Below are 16,764 nucleotides of genomic sequence, written 5' to 3' on the forward strand. Positions count from 1 at the left end.
TATTGCCTTGGCAACTAGCTGAAAGATTTTTATGGTTTAATTTTAGTTATTGATAACAGTCTATTCTGTCCCTATGGGTCTCTTTGGTCACTTTTTACATTTTGAATTTTTTACATTTTTTGCTACATTGTAATGAGATTACACTTGGTGACTTTTTAAATTAGCTATGTGAACACATGCACACACACACACACCAAAAAACATTCATTGACATGATTCAGATATGGTTAAGGGTCGAAAAATAAAAAGTAACACCTGGTACCGTAATAAAAAAATGACAAACATATAAATTTTTTGAAAAAAATATTAATTTAATGGCAAAAATAGGTAATAAAATTTGTATAAATAGCATAGTATCATAAAATCTTCCCAAAATAATAAATAATAAAAAAAATATTTTATTGATTTTTAAGTACATTTCAAGGTATGTTTTGCTTTGACATCAGAAATGTGACAATGTGAAAATACATAATCCTGGATCTGTAGAATGGCATTTTGACTGTCTTCCTCTTGGTTTCTTAGACTCTATAGGACATTTAAGGACAGTAAGTACCTCTATATGCTGATGGAGGCATGTTTAGGTGGAGAACTGTGGACTATTCTCAGAGACAGGTGAGACCTGTCAGTTCACTCTAGATCAATGTGTCTTTGTTCACTTGCTGTCTGAATTTCAACAACACAACAGCCCTGTTTGTTTCCTAATCACAGGGGCAACTTTGATGATTCAACTACGCGATTTTACACGGCATGTGTGGTGGAGGCGTTCGCTTACCTGCATTCCAAAGGCATCATATACAGAGACCTCAAACCAGAGAACCTGATACTAGACCACAGAGGCTACGCCAAACTGGTGAGGACAGTAAAGGCATTGAATATTGACAACCAGTACTCGCCCTATAGTAGTTACATGAGGATAAAAAGACAATAATAGCCTGCAGTTACCTAGAACATTGTGCTTCTTTATTGAACAGTACCTCAAAAAGTATTTGGAGACTGAATTTACATTTAAGAGTGTATTAATGTTATTACATTAGACTAAAAAATAAAAAAACGATTAGTATTTATAAAAGGATAGTGCACAAAAATAACTCTGTTAGGTTGTTATATATATATATATATATATATATATATATATATATATATATATTCTATATATATATATATATATATATATATATGGTTTTCTTCTGTTCAGTTTTTGGTCCTCTTATAGGTGTATATCTCTCAAAATCTCACCCTCATGTCAATCCAAACCAGCATGATTTTAAATGAATTCAAAATGATTCAAAACAGTATATTTTGCATTAGATACAAGAAAAAAAATAATTCATACAGGTTTGGAACAGCATGAGGGTGAGTAAATCATGGTTCTCATTTTTGGATGGATTGTCCCTTTAAAGAAGTCAGATTTTGCTTCTGTCAAAGGAGACTCAAGAATGAAAATTAAAATCTTGGGTAAATCTTTTAAAGGTGGATTTTGGCTTTGCTAAGAAGATCGGCTTTGGGAAGAAGACGTGGACATTCTGTGGTACACCCGAGTATGTGGCTCCAGAGATCATCCTGAATAAAGGTCATGACATCTCTGCAGATTACTGGTCCCTCGGCATCCTCATGTATGAGCTGCTGACTGGCAGGTAAGAAACAGGGCTTCATGTGTTTAAAAAATACTTTTTCAGACTGATTAAATACCATTAAAGTATTAGGATTTATAATTTATACTAAACTTGCAATGGTTTATAATTCAGTTTTTCCTCTTTATTTTTCAGTCCTCCTTTTTCAGGACCGGATCCTATGAAAACATACAACATCATTCTTAGAGGCATCGACATGATAGAATTCCCTAAAAAAATTACCAAAAATGCTGCCAATCTCATCAAAAAGCTATGCAGGTATCTCCATCATAAAAACCCCTTTGGCTGTCTATTAGCAGTTCTTGTTAATGCAGATTTCTCTTTTCTTCTTCTTAGAGACACGCCGTCTGAAAGATTAGGAAACTTGAAAAATGGAGTCAAAGACATCCAGAAGCACAAGTGAGTTTGATATTTGCTTTAAAACATGAACAATATGCTGATATAGTGCTGATATAGTTTTATGAATCGTCTCATGTAATGAACATGTTTGCAGATGGTTTGAAGGGTTTAACTGGGACGGATTGAGGAAGGGGACACTGACACCCCCCATCATCCCTAATGTAAGTGCTTATGCTCATGCAAGACAGATTTTACACTGATGTTGGTACAGAAACATACTCTATTAGCATGATTTCTGAAGGTTCATGTGACACTGAAGACTGGAGTAATGATGCTGAAAATTCAGCTTTGATCACAGGAATTAATTACATTTTAAAATTTATTAACATAGAAAACAGTTATTTTAAATTTTAATATTATTTCACAATATTACTGTTTTTTATTGAATTTTCATCAAATAAATGCAGCCTTGGTGAGCAAAAGAGACTTTTAAAAACATAAAAAAAATTCTTGTAGAAGTGTATAACTCGCAGGCTAACATTTTTTTTTTTTGCAGGTAACATCATCCACAGACACTAGTAACTTTGACAGCTTTCCTGAGGACAATGAAGACCCACCTCCTGATGATAACTCAGGCTGGGACACAGACTTCTAAACAGGCCCAGACACGCAACACTGCTCACATGGGACGTCTGCACTGCTGGATGGATTGGAGGAGAAATGTGGGAAGAAGCGGAAGGAGAAGAGGTGGATGAAATGAAGTGACTCTAAAAGGACTGTCGCGACCCGGAGACAAAACATGAATCTCGAGCACGTGTCTGTGTGCGTGTTCATCACTGACCCATGATAACCACCTTTACTGTGAGCTGACTGAGGAGACAGTCCATTTAGGGAAAAGCTTGTGACCTCTGTGATTTCTTCTTCTCCCTGATTGGCTGCAAACTCTTCATTCATCGATCCGTGTGCAGACTACTCGAAAGAAGCCCACACTGTATGTCGCAGGAGTCCAGACAGACCTGAATGTTGCTCTTAAAGTAATACTCATTCGTTATAGCACATGTACATAATAGCATAGCATCACTACCCTGAGAAACTTGCGCATATGCTGGCGTTAACTGTCACGTGCATCACACTCGTCAAACACACACACACACACACACTCTTCTCGCCTCTCTTCGCTGTTAATTTATTGTCCTGGCGGACGGCCATTACGGTTTATGATATTCTGAGCCCAGCGCTGGTCTTCTCAAACTTCATCCAATGAAATGATGTGCCTCAAATTCATAGCTCCATTAATAGTGTACTGTATTTATTGTCTCAGATTTATAAGAATTAGGAGATAAGTACTGAGCACTGTGAACGGCCAGATTTGAAACAGGAACAGAGTGTCATTAAAACAGGCGCAGATGTGGGATTGGTTTGCCTTCTATGGCCATCCTTAACTTCAAATGCAGGCACAACATAATCCTGATTTCTCCACAGATTCAGCCGTATCAGATCATGAACAGTATTAGTGCCTTAAATCAACGGCATTCTGCGACCCTCCTCATGCTGCATGTCAGAATACGATCCCTTCAGCCTGCTGCTGTCCATCAGACGCTCTGTCTAGTTGTTTTTTTTACACAATAAAACAACTGTTTTAGACACTTCCTGTGTCCTCACATGATCTGCCACTGTCTTTTATGGAGCTGAAAATATTTCAAATGTGAATTGTTTTAGGGTTGGGCTTTTTTATTCAGGAAATTTTATTTTATTTTTAAAATGTCATTTAGTTATGTGATGCAAAGATGAATTTTCAGCTTCAGTGCCACATGATCCTTAAGAAAATATTCTGATATACTGATTTGCTGCTCAAGAATATATTATTATTATTATTATTATTATTATTATTATATTTATTTGAAGCTTGACTGCACCTTTATATATATATATATATATATATATATATATATATATATATATATATATATATATATATATATATATATATATATATATAGCAGTCTTTTTATATATATTATATATTTTTTTTTTTTTTTGCATTGTGATGTAGATTTTCATATGCCTATGGATGTTTTATTGTTTTACTTTTATATGCGTGTTTGTTTTTTTTGTGTTCAAAATGTACAAAATTCTTATGAGTACACCATGAATCCATTTTCCAAACATCATATTCAAATGATTTCTGAAGGATCACGTGACACTGAAGACTGGAATAATTACGCTGAAATTTCAGCTTTACATCACATGAATAAATTACATTTGAAAACATATTCAAATAAAAAGTTATTTTCAATATTAATTTTTTTTTTTTTTTTGCAATATCACTGTTTTTACTGTATGTTTAATCAAATAAATTACTTATTTTAAAAGCATAAAAAAATCTTTATGCCAAACTGTTGACCAGTAGTGTATATTATTCCCTTTACCATATTATATATTACAAATACACTGCACTAGTAAGAAATACTGTAGAATAGTTTATTATTAAATTCGCACAGGCATAACATCAAATATTTGGCCAAAAAATGGGCAGGGATTATATATGGTTTTAAATGTCCCAAAGATTCCATATATAATATTCTTTATTTCCTTTTGGAATGAAATATAACCAAAACATGTTCTTGTTCGACTTTCATATTTCCCTTGCTTCTCCTCTCTGAGCACATCCTTAAAGACAGAACACGGGTAGGACCTCAGATTTGATTATTTACTGCAATTAAATTACAATTTGTCTGGCATCACCAGAGGATATGATGATGATCTGCTGTTTTCACGCAGAAAAGGCCATATAGGCCAGATCTGCTTACCCTGGAGAAATGAGTCTCCCAGACTCTGAAATGAGTTTCATGGTAAGTTCACTGTGCAGTCAGGCAGAGACATTCAGCCTCAAAACAGAAATAACTTCAGATTCATTTGTTCCTTTATTAATGAATTTGCATATAAATATGTTACACGGCAATAACCTTATTGAAACTGAACAAAAAGTTGAATGTTTTTTTTTTTCTGTTTATTTTTCTAGACCTATCACTTGTCTTATTCATTAATGTTTCTACTAAAAGTTATGTTGCTAAAATAATGAGAAGCCGTCTTTAAATATTCTAAACCTCAATTCTGTATTAATTAAACACTCCATACAAGATTTTTAATGATTTTTTAAAGCCTCATGATCTGTAGGGGGCAGCAATTCACCATTTCACACAAAAGCGCCAGCAAAACCCAAGGTTCATGTGAAGAGCACTAACAGCGTCTGTTATAAACTATCAACTCACAGCCAGTGTCAGTTCTATGAAACTAAGAAAAAGACTGAATTGAATATATATATATATACCTATATATATACATATACACACACCTACATATATACATATATACATATACATACATACATATTTATATATATATATATATATATATATATATATATATATACACACACACACATACATGCATACATACATACAGTGGGAAAAAAAATATTTATATGATCCCCTGCTGATTTTGTAAGTTTGCCCACTTACAAAGAGATGAAGGGGCTGTAATTTTTATGGTAGACTTATTTTAACGTACAGAGAAAGAATATCAACCAAATTATCCAGAAAAAAACATTATATAAAGGTTAGAAATTGATTTGCATTTCAGTGCGTGAAGTAAGTATTTGATCCCCAAGCAAAACAAGACTTGGTGGAGAAACCCTTGTTAGCAAGCACAGAGGTTTTTTGTAGTTGGTCACCAGGTTTGCACACATCTCAGGAAGGATTTTGATCCACTCCTCTTTACAGATCCTCTCTAAATCCTTAAGGTTTCTTGGCTGTCATTTGGCAACTCAAAGATTCAGCTCCCTCTACAGATTGAGGTCTGGAGACTGGCTAGGCCACTTGATTGTCATGGTCACTGTCATGCTGGAAGACCCATCCATGACCCATCTTAAGTGTTCTGGCTGAGGGAAGGAGGTTCTTGTCCAAGGTTTAACAGTACATGGCCCTGTCCATTTGCCCCTCAATTTGCCGCATAATGTTTCCACCTCTGTGCTAGACTGTAGGGATGGTGTTCTTGGGGTCATGCTCAGCATTTCTCTCCCTCCAAACATGGCGAGTCGATTTGATTCCAAAGAGCTCAATTTTGGTCTCATCTGACCACAGCACTTCATCCCAAGCCTTCTCTGAATCATTTAGGTGTTCTTGGGCAAACTTTAAATGGGCCTGTACATGAGCCTTCTTGAGCAGGGGGACCTTGCGGGCGCTGCAGGATTTCAGTCCATTGCGGTATAGTGTGTTACCAATGGTTTGCTTGGTGACTGTGGTCCCAACTGCCTTAAAATCATTAACAAGTTCCTCCTGTGTAGCTCTGGGCTGACCCCTCACCTTTCTCATGATCATCCTTACCCCATGAGGCGAGATCTTGCACAGCGCTCCAGACCGAGGACGACTGATGGTTGTTTTGTATTTCTTCCATTTCCGAATAATCACACCAACAGTTGTCCCCTTCTCACCAAGCTTCTTGCTGATGGTCTTGTAGCCCATTCAAGCCTTGTGCAGATCTACAATCTTGTCTCTCACATCCTTTGACCGCTCTTTGGTCTAGCCCATGCTGGGGGGATAGGTTGGAATGGAAGACACAGATTGTGTGGACAGGTGTCTTATACACCTAACGAGCTAACATTAGGAGTAACTTCTTAAAGTGACAGGACTAATCTGTGTTCCACATAGGCACGTAACCAATCTGTGGGAGCCAGAATTATTGCTGGTTGGTAGGGGATCAAATACTTATTTCACTCACTGAAATGCAAATCAGTCTCTTACCTTTATATAATGTGTTTTTTTTTTCTCTCTGGATTTTTGGTTGATATCCTGTCTCTATCTGTTAAAATAAAACTACCATAAAAATTACAGACCCTTAATTTCTTTGTAAGTGGGCAAACTTACAAAATCAGAAAGGGATCAAATAAATATTTTCCCCATTGTGTGTGAGTGTGTGTGTGTGTGTGTGTGTGTGTGTGTGTGTGTGTGTGTGTGTGTATATATATATATATCCAGAGAAGATGCACTTCATTTCAGTGAAGAGGAAGATCTGTTTTTACTGCAGTAAGTTAGATAAACGCGTGAAACATTAACGTGCATATTATTTTTATGTGCTGACAGAAAAATGATCAGGTTTAAGCTCTAGAGCTAGTTAACAGGTCTGCTGACAGGTACTGCCGTGTATAATGATATCCCTTAAATTCCACTTTAAGCGCTTAAAGTTGTCAGTCTGTTTCTGAGTGGGCGCGACGGTAATTACGCACAGCTATTGCGAAAGACGGATTGTGATAACAAGGGCGTGGCTTCTGAATATTCATTCGGTTACGAAATAGAACGGTACGCAGCTTGATTAATATTCATGAGCCGGGGATGCTGCGCGCCTTAGCAGAACTATTTCCATCAGCTGCGCAGACATTAGTTCATCCAGCACGTCTGCGCAGGCGATGAGGGGGGCGGTGGAGAGCGTGTGGGTTTGATGCCCTCGTACAGTCATTTAAAAGGGGCGGGAATATACAAACAGTCCCGCATGTATAAAACTCTTGGAGACGCATGAAGTGCTGTGGAGTTTGGACATTATGCGTGACACACTGACAGAGAAGAACATGAGGAACATGCTCGCACTACTCACCGTTGTGACTGTTTATCTCGCGGTTTGGGGCGGAATCACTGCGGATGCTCAAGTTGGACCTGTGTTGCAGAACTCCATCAGGCATCTGCCCGCAGCATCCAGTCCGAGTGACGCGGTGAGCGCGAGCCCGCGCGTTACCGGCACCGCGGACAGCCACGCTCCGGTACGTGATCACGGGATGCTGAAACGCACAGAGGATTTAAAAGGATTCAGTTTGAGATGATTTTTAAATTCCTTTGGGGTTTTATGACATGCATGTGCTTTTAAAGGAGCCATTCAAATAAAGTTTATTGTGATGATTTCCTCTTCCACAGTCGCCGCACTGCGCCGCCGATGATGAGTGCAGACTCGGTGAGTTTTGTAACGGCTCTCGCGGAGTTTGTCTCTCGTGCCGCAGGCGGAGGAAGCGCTGCGGTCGTGACGGGATGTGCTGCGCTGGAAATCGATGCATCAATGGTACATTCCAGAGACCGTTTTGTGTTTTATTCATTATAGTTTGTATGAAGATTAATTTTCCCATTCGTGTCTCTCTCTCAGGTGTGTGTCAACCTGCTGACACAGACGCTACCGGCACGGTAGATGCCGCTCTACCGGTTGGCAACACGGATGAGCCAAATATTCCAGTAACACGTGGGCAAAACTTCACACATCCTAAAGGAACCACCAGCCTACCAAAACCACAGCAGCCACTCAAAGGTGTCAAATCTGTCTCTTCTTTTCTTTTTCCCCCTTTCATTTGCTTTTCCTCTCTTCTGCTTCTCATCTTGTCTATTCTACTCATTTCACCTCGTTTTGATTGCTCTTTTCTCTTCTCATCTCTTATCCATTCTTTTTCTCATCTTGCCTCTTCTCATCTCTATTGTGTTCACCTTTCAACTCCTGTCTTTATGGCTCTTCTTTTCTCATCTACTCTCCAATATTTTGTCTCTCATCTTTTCTCTTCTCCATATTGATCTGCCTTATATGGACTTCTTGTCTGAACTCATCTTTCTTTCTTTTGTCTTTCCATTTCTTCTCAGACTGTTCTTCTGGTCTCTCCTCATCTTTTTTTACATATTTCATCTCTTTTCAGTCTTCTGTTTTCTCCTCTCATCCATTTTGTTTTGGCCTCTTCTCATCTCGTCTCTCCTTTTTAAAAAAATAAAATCCCCAACCTGCTGTGTTACACATTTTTCATCTTATCTTATCTAGTCTCTTTATTTCTTTTGTTGTCTCATCTCTTCTTAAATTCACAAGTCTGATTTCAAAACTTCCAGTTCTTTTAACATGCTTGATATCACACAAATCTGGAGGCGTGAATGCTGATGTGATTTATAATCTGTTAGGTGGCGAGGGCGAGACGTGTCTCAGGTCTTCGGACTGTTTGAAAGGGCTCTGCTGTGCCCGACACTTCTGGTCCCGGATCTGTAAGCCCGTGCTGACAGAAGGGCAGGTGTGCACGCGCCACCGGAAAGGAGCTCACAATCTGGAGATCTTCCAGCGCTGCAACTGCGGCTCTGGCCTGACCTGCCGAGGCCAGAGAGAGAAGCCCGGAGCAGAAAGCCGAAACCTCCACACCTGCCAGCCACGCTGACCCCACAGAACTGCTCTCCGCTCCACACACACACACCACATGCACGCATGCAGACACACATGCAGTGGCGGCAAAGGCTGATTCCACGGAAGGATGCGCCAAAAAAAGGACTGATCGTATTTCCTGGACGGATGCAGAGAAACTGCACTGTAGGGATGTTTCTCGTTGTACACTCTGCTATTTAAGACTTTTTTCCCTGGGTCATCACAAAAGGCAGATTGCTTTTGTTTCCCTTTATAAGGAACTTCTTATTCTTCTTGCAGTAAATTACTGTATTGTAAATACGTAGTCAGAAATTGCACTTAACACTGAGCATATGGATCCTGTAAAAGTAGCATTTTATGATTCAAACACATCAATATTGTAAATGTGCAAGCCATATGACTGAGATGGTTATCGGTACTCTATTTTTATTTCAAGCAAATTGTAAAGATGTATGTGTGATGAAAACATATAAATGACATGATAATAACAATTAATGGACTTTTTACGATTTGTACTGCCACAACTGCAATCTAAGGAAACCATTTAGGAAGGTTTTGCTTTATTCAGCGAGTAACGCTTCCAGCATCACTTTAAAGTGACAAAAAATGCAACACATTCTGTGTAGCAAAGTCACTTTGGATAAAAAAAAAAGGTTTCCTAAATTAATAAATGTAAATGTTAATGTGAAGAAGTGTCCTAATTCAATGCATAGAGTTCAGATAGAAAACAAAAGCTATGTTTGTGCGATTGTTGATTACCACTGAAAAAAAAAAAGTCAACGGTTTATAAAAAATAACCAAAAAACAGTAGAAGTAGAAGAACAGTAGAAGTGCACTTTAAATGTCTTTGGACAACCTATGTACACTTTGTGCATATAGGCTTCAACTGCAACTTCAAAAATTTCAATGCATTTTTAATTTTAACATTTTCGTAAAAACAAACAAGAAGTGCACTTAGAATAAAAGTATTGGGGCAACCAATGCACACTTCCTGCCTAGATTTCCACTGCAAATTCATACATTTTAATGTTTTTTTTTTTTCTGGAATTAAGATGTGCTGCATGACAACACATCTTAGTTATTGTCAGAAAAAAATAAATAAAAATTTTATATATATATATATATATATATATATATATATATATATATATATATATATATATTATATGTCAGAAAAAAATAAATAAAAATTTTATATATATATATATAATTTTTTTTTTCCCGATACATGCACTTGAAGCATGTGGACATGAAGTCATTACTCTTAACATAAAAATCTTGTCTGCTTTTTTAGTTACTAGTGGAAGTTATCATAGCAAATAAACAAGCTCCGAGCTCTGCTGAAGAGCTGTAATCCTCTGGGTAGCCATATCCCTGTCTGCAGAAAAACACCTGACCACATGAAAGCCTGAATGGGCCAAAGCAGCAGGGAAGTACAAAGCAGACAGGAGGATATCAAACGAGAAGAATCCAGAGGAAGTACAAGAGGATCAGCAGCAACAACCTTTGGTGTGTCTGGCTAACTTCTAATTAGTCCTGCAGTCAGGCCTGAATTGCAGGTTAATCATAGAGATATCTGACCCTTTAATTACTTTATTATGTAGCCTGTTTGGCACGCACACAGCATGTATAGAGCAGTATAGAGCGATTTCAGGATTCACGGCGGCAAGCAACTTTATTACTGCGGTCTGTAGTGAATGGCATAGAAGGAATAGTTTGCCCAAAAAAGAACATTTTGTCATCATTTACTCAACCATAAGTCGTTCCAAACCTGTAAATTTCATTATGTTGAACACAAAAGAAGATATTTTGAAGGATCAAACAGTTGGTCCCCACTGACTTCCACAGTAAGGAAAGAAATACTATAGAAGTCAATCAACGGTTTGACTTCCAGAATTGTTCAAAATATCTTTTTATGTTCAACATAAGAAACTCCTACAGGTTTGGAATGACATGAGGGTGAGAAATTGATGACAATATTTTCATTTTAATGTTTTGCACCTGATCAATACAGTTGATCGACCTGAAGCTATAATCATGACTGAAGATACCATGAAAGGTTTGTCTAAAATACAGTGCACTTAAAGGGACAGGTCACCCTAATATAATTTTTCTGTCAACTCACCCTTATGTCACTCCAAACAGACTTTTTTATACTGCAGAATTTTGAATTGTGTGTTTGAACAATGTGAATAAAGTTTCTCTGGTCATATGACAACTTTGGGTAAAGAACAGACCCCAGTGAACTGTTCACTGCTGCAACAGAATCACTGAGTCAGTGAGTTGAACTTAGGAGTCAGATTCATGAATGAATCATTCAGACCATTCAGTAAATCAATTCACTAAAAAAATCATTCTCAAAATGACAGTTTGTTCATAACTCAGACATCGCTAATTCTCTCATAAAATGAACCTGCCAGAGAGTTAGAAAGGATGTCAAGATTAGTAAATAACTTACATTTCAGTCTGTTCCTCACACAGGGATATGTCTTCAGAAGCGCACACGTTTTATGGACTACTTGTGTCCATTTTTAGCTGTCAGTAAGGGTAACATGCACAGAAAAGAACAACAAACTACATTCCTCCAAATTTCTTCTTTTGCTTTCACTGGAAGGGAAAAAAAAGTTATGAGGGCGAGTGAATGATGAAAGAATCATATTTGAGTGAACTGTTAACTGCCAAACCAGAAATAAATCAACTCATCATCATTTGTTTGCAAATGCAAAGTTTTTATATTTTGTAATATAATATAATGACATTCATTCATTTTTAAGTGTGGTGTATTTTATGTATTTTTAGGGCCACTTTTTACAAATCAAATCACAAGACGCTGTTCACATCTCCACAGCAGCTGGCAAATGTCAGAACAAGACTCTTCATTAGTAGGATCATAAAAGAGTGAATTTTCCACTCCTTCATGCTCTTACGGTTAAATGTAACCTTTCTCTCCATCCATTGACCCTGCTGCCTCTCTCCTTCAGTCTGTCTCTCTCTCTGGTGACAGACACTGTGGCTAAAAATTACAGACAGGCAGATCTGTTTAATGATGTCAGGCGTCACAGATTCGAGGCCTCACGAAAACTGACTATTTTAACTGTGCGCATGGAGACTAGAGGAGGAGACGGCCTACACACACATACACACACACACACAAATCATGTCCACTCTCACAATGTGTAGTTTTGGTTTTCTGAGCTGTTCTTCAGAGTAACTGTCAAAGTTACTCACCTCCTATCTCGGCCAAATGAGCAAATTACTCAGAAACAAGTCCAAACAAAACCGCAGAAGAGCATTCTGTTACACTCCAGTACAGCTTGCCAACTGTACGTGTGTGCGCATGTGTGAACATCTTTGGGTCCTGTTTGTGGTCTATATATATATCAGTTAATGCATCTTGGCATGCTCTCCAACAGCCTTTCACATTGATTCTGTGTGACTTTATGCCACTACTGATGCAAAAATTAAAGCAGATCGGCTTTGTTTGAAGGAAACAAGTTTTCTTCCAGGACAACCTTGTGCGTGGCTTGTTTCATGCGCCCTTCACAAAGACGTATGTGCCAGATTCCAGCCTTGTTGAAGCACCCCAAGATCATCACTAATCCTCCACCAGATTTCACAGTGGGTGGCTTGTAGGCCTCTCTAGGGCTCCGTCTAACCATTAGATGACCAGGTGAAAGCTGAAAACTGGACTCAGAGACGGTCCAATCCTTAAGATCTTTTGCAAACTCAGTCTGGCACTTCTTTGCTTCTCATTGATGAAGGGCTTTTTTCAAGCTTTGCACGACTTCAGCCCTGCCCCTAGAGGCCTGTTTCAAACCGTCCTGACCATGAACTACACCCCAGCTGCTGCCTGCCATTCTTCTTGTAGGTCATCCTACAATTGTTGAGTGACAATCAAATTAGTTGGTGGGCATCCTGGTTAGTGGAGAGTTGTTTTCTTCCTCTGACAGTCTAGCTTTGGCGTCCCCAATGTCATCAGCTTGTGCTTACGAGCTGCTGTCTTTGAAATTTTAAGGATGGAAGCAACCTGATGCTCACTGTGTCCATCTGCTAGTAAGCCAGAGTTGAACCCTACTTTCCTTCACTCAAAACTCTTTTGGCATGGCCGTTATTATTTGATTCCAATTGCTTTTGAGGTACTACTAGTATGTTTCTTTTTGTTTGTTAGTATGTTTTTGACCATGGCAGTGTTTTTTATACTTTTCCTCATTAAATAAGATTTGGTTGAGGCAAATACCTAATCATTACTTCATTGAGCAGAACGGAGTGTGTGTGTCTGTGTTTACACTGGACTGGAATGGCTGCAATACATTAAGAGATGCTGATTATCAGAATTGTATTTTTAAATGAATTTTCATATTATATACACACTTTTTTAGTTTGTATATTCTTTAATTATATAAATATTCATAATATATTTATATACTACCATATTTTTTTATTAATTTATGTTATATAAAATAAAGCAATACTACATGTCATGCAAGTACAGTAAGCGTTTTGTATAAAATTACAGTTCTCTGATGACCTCACACAGGCTCTTTAGGTTCAACAACAAACAAATAAATCCAACTCAACAGCTAAGTCAAGACTGTTTTTTTTTTTTTTAGTTCACCAACAAAACTGGCATTTCAAGAAATCTGTTTTTGCTCAGCGCTGTGCATTTTAAATATTTTCATATGTCATTTAGCAAGTCTAGTACTTTGTATGAACACACACACACACACAGACTGTGACAGCTTTGTGAGTAATATTTCAGCAGCAGAGGGTTGTGGGGTTTGGGGCAGTCTAGAAACCGTGTTTACGCTGAACCACTCGTTATTGGGCTGACCACAAACCTCTGCTGGCCACAGGCATGTGTGTGTGTGTGAGTGAGTGTGTATGTTTGTGGTGATGGCCTAGGGGGGAGGGATCTGCTCCCAAATACGCCAGTTAAACTCCAGCCCTCGAAAAGTCGAAGCAGAGATCTGACTGCTAACAGCATCATGCTCAACGTCTGCACAGTGACAATTATCTCATTCATCTATGCAGCACACGTTTTTCGCAAGCGTTGGAGTGCAAGACAGAATTGCGTCACCTCTCTGACCGCGAAACATGGGCGGGTTGTTTTTGTCGTCTCCGTGCAGCGCTGCCGAAATTACAAAGGTGATGGTTGATTTCAGAGATAACGCTGCAACAAACATCTCACATACCTCTAAATAATTGATTCACGGTTGATTTCTTTGGCACAGGTGCACATCAATTCAATGTTATTGGTTGCTGCACAAAAACAATGTCGAGCCTTGTTCTTGGGAATGTCCGTGTTCATTAGAGACTTCAAAGCAGCTCTCACCTGGCACGAGTGTGTTTTTACCATGCTTATCTAAACAGTCTCAGAACGGATGTCATTCCTTACACCCAGCAGATCTGCTCTTAAACAATATGCTCCATTCATCTTTGTGCCACGGTCTCTGTGACGGTCAGAGGAAGACGGTTGTGTAAAGAGAGAACTGGCATCGCTAATTAATCTCATTTCATGCTGCAGCTAGCTGAGCTAAACTATCAAAACAAACAATTAAAGAGACTTTTGTTCTAAGTGAACAGTAAACAGCTCAGAGCCATTTCAGTTCATAGGGAAAGTGCCTATAATTGGGTTATTTCAGTTAATGTTATAGAAACAGAAACTCTGTCAACATTTACTCACCCTCATATTGTTAGAAACCCTACAGATGTTAGCTAATCTTTGAAACATTTGTTAGGTTTTTGAAATCAGTAAGGTTTGTTCTAAAGCGTGATGCACCGTGTTTACTGTATGTGTATTGCATAAAAAGCATAAATTAAGTCTGTTCACCATATCTTATTTTTTCACAAGGCTTGCATTAAATTGTTTGAATTATATGGATGCAGTTTTCTATGCCTTTATGACCTTTTTTGATCCAAGGTTTGGTTACCTGGACTTTTCACGGACAGTAACCTTTCAGGTTTCATTAAAAACATCTTCATTTGCATTTTGAAGATTAACCAAAGTCTTTGGGTTTGGAACGACATTAGGGTCAGAATTTGATGACAGAATGTTCATTTTTGGGTGAGCTAGCCCTTTAAGTATCAACTTTGTTTAAGATATTTCTCCTGAAATGCATTAGGATACATAAAAACAGAATGAATCTACTGCCGACTTACAGTAAAATATCAAATTAATGTGCAGAACAGAGTAGCTCAGATTATGCGGTAATGGAAGAATTTGATAAGAACTGTTTGAGATATTTAAATTTTGATTGCAGACATCAGTATCTTGGCAGATCTTAGTACAGTCTGAGACTTGATATTTCAGAAGACACATGATATTTCAAGGGAACTATACACTAAAAAAAAACATTGTAATTTTTACAGGAAATGACTATACAAATGCAACAGTGAAAACCTGTTAATTAGTTAACTGTATGTTTTCAATCCTAATGGTGTGAGTGCACCGAGTCATTATTTCCCTTGTAACTCACCCTGCAGGCTGCGTAGTCGTCATGGTGGAATGTCAGTCTGGAGGGGCGTCTGTGATTTGAAACCCTCATGTGGCATCCAGGAGGCAGACAGACAGACACTGGAGCCCTCGCTGGGACGACAGCCGACTGCTGGTTTGATCCATGCCGGTGTCCCTGTCTGATGCATCCACACACACAAGCATACTTCTTCATTTAATATGTGTAAGTGTAAATATTATAACTATGAGACATTTTCCACAAGCAGAAGATTTTGAGATTTACATGGCCACAAAAAGACACTTCAGCCAGATTTAAAAATGTGTGAATAATACCACTGCATTACATAATGAGTATTAAACCAAGAGGCAACAATTTAAACCCCTGAGCCTCTTCATTCACACTTGGTACCTTCAGAGTTAAAAGAGACAGAAGCCTTGTAATGTACCTTTTTTCTTCAGGAACGTTTATCTAATATATTTTCATTCAATACAATTTTGTCATTATTATTTAGAATCTGGGTGGCATTTTATGATACTATGCAATATTTATAACATTTTTGAGCTTTTTTTATAATGTTTGAGTTGATTTTATAATTTTATAATGTTTGAGTTGATGTCTTCTTTCTTTCAAATTGAGACTTTGACTTTTGATGGCAGACTTTAAAACACCATTTAATCTCACTGCAAACAACTGTGATATTAACAAGACGTAATCCGTGACATTTTGTATCCTAATGGTGTAGGATAGTCAAATAAAATTATGTTTGGTGTAAGTTTCAAAATACTTTTAATACAGTATATCTACTTTTTTGTCATCTTGGGATCAGTTGGTTAAAAGTTTGATATTTTATTATATAAAGCAATAAAATTCCAATACTGCAGTGTGTCTTGAGTGTTCAAATACTTTGTGTATCCATCCAGGATTCATACCCAGGGCTCTAACATACCCGCTGACCCACCTGCTGTCCTCAAGTGAGTCTGGTGCATGGCCTACGGTTGTGTTGGCCTCTTTATTCCCTGCAACAATCTGCCCATTGTTTACCAAAATAATAAAACAATATTCTGCGTCTGGAGTGGCTGCCAGACTAAACAGAACAAATGAAGAACTCCTGGGGTCCGCTGATGCCAGGCCTG

At 38.0% G+C, this 16,764-nt stretch overlaps 2 protein-coding genes across 8 annotated transcripts in view; both read left to right on the top strand.

Annotated features, from left to right (window-relative positions):
• The window catches only part of prkg1a (protein kinase cGMP-dependent 1a), a 55,810-nt gene extending 52,194 nt beyond the window's left edge, over positions 1-3,616 (top strand). For all 7 annotated transcript variants that reach the window (XM_042737418.1, XM_042737417.1, XM_042737419.1 and 4 more), the window contains 7 exons: positions 523-612; positions 709-850; positions 1,471-1,634; positions 1,767-1,889; positions 1,968-2,030; positions 2,125-2,191; positions 2,527-3,616. In XM_042737418.1, coding sequence (XP_042593352.1) covers positions 523-612; positions 709-850; positions 1,471-1,634; positions 1,767-1,889; positions 1,968-2,030; positions 2,125-2,191; positions 2,527-2,625 — 748 coding nt within the window. In that variant the 3' untranslated portion in view covers positions 2,626-3,616. The remainder of the gene's footprint in view (positions 1-522; positions 613-708; positions 851-1,470; positions 1,635-1,766; positions 1,890-1,967; positions 2,031-2,124; positions 2,192-2,526) is intronic.
• A 3,872-nt stretch (positions 3,617-7,488) lies between these two features.
• On the top strand, positions 7,489-9,667 carry dkk1a (dickkopf WNT signaling pathway inhibitor 1a). Its single transcript, XM_019120013.2, has 4 exons — positions 7,489-7,782; positions 7,934-8,075; positions 8,157-8,315; positions 8,945-9,667. Exons 1-4 carry the CDS (start codon positions 7,567-7,569, stop codon positions 9,190-9,192), a joined length of 765 nt encoding a protein of 254 aa, XP_018975558.1. The 5' UTR covers positions 7,489-7,566; the 3' UTR covers positions 9,193-9,667.
• Positions 9,668-16,764: the final 7,097 nt, after the last annotated feature.

Source organism: Cyprinus carpio, chromosome B13 (genome assembly GCF_018340385.1).
Source record: "Cyprinus carpio isolate SPL01 chromosome B13, ASM1834038v1, whole genome shotgun sequence".
Lineage (NCBI taxonomy): Eukaryota > Metazoa > Chordata > Actinopteri > Cypriniformes > Cyprinidae > Cyprinus > Cyprinus carpio.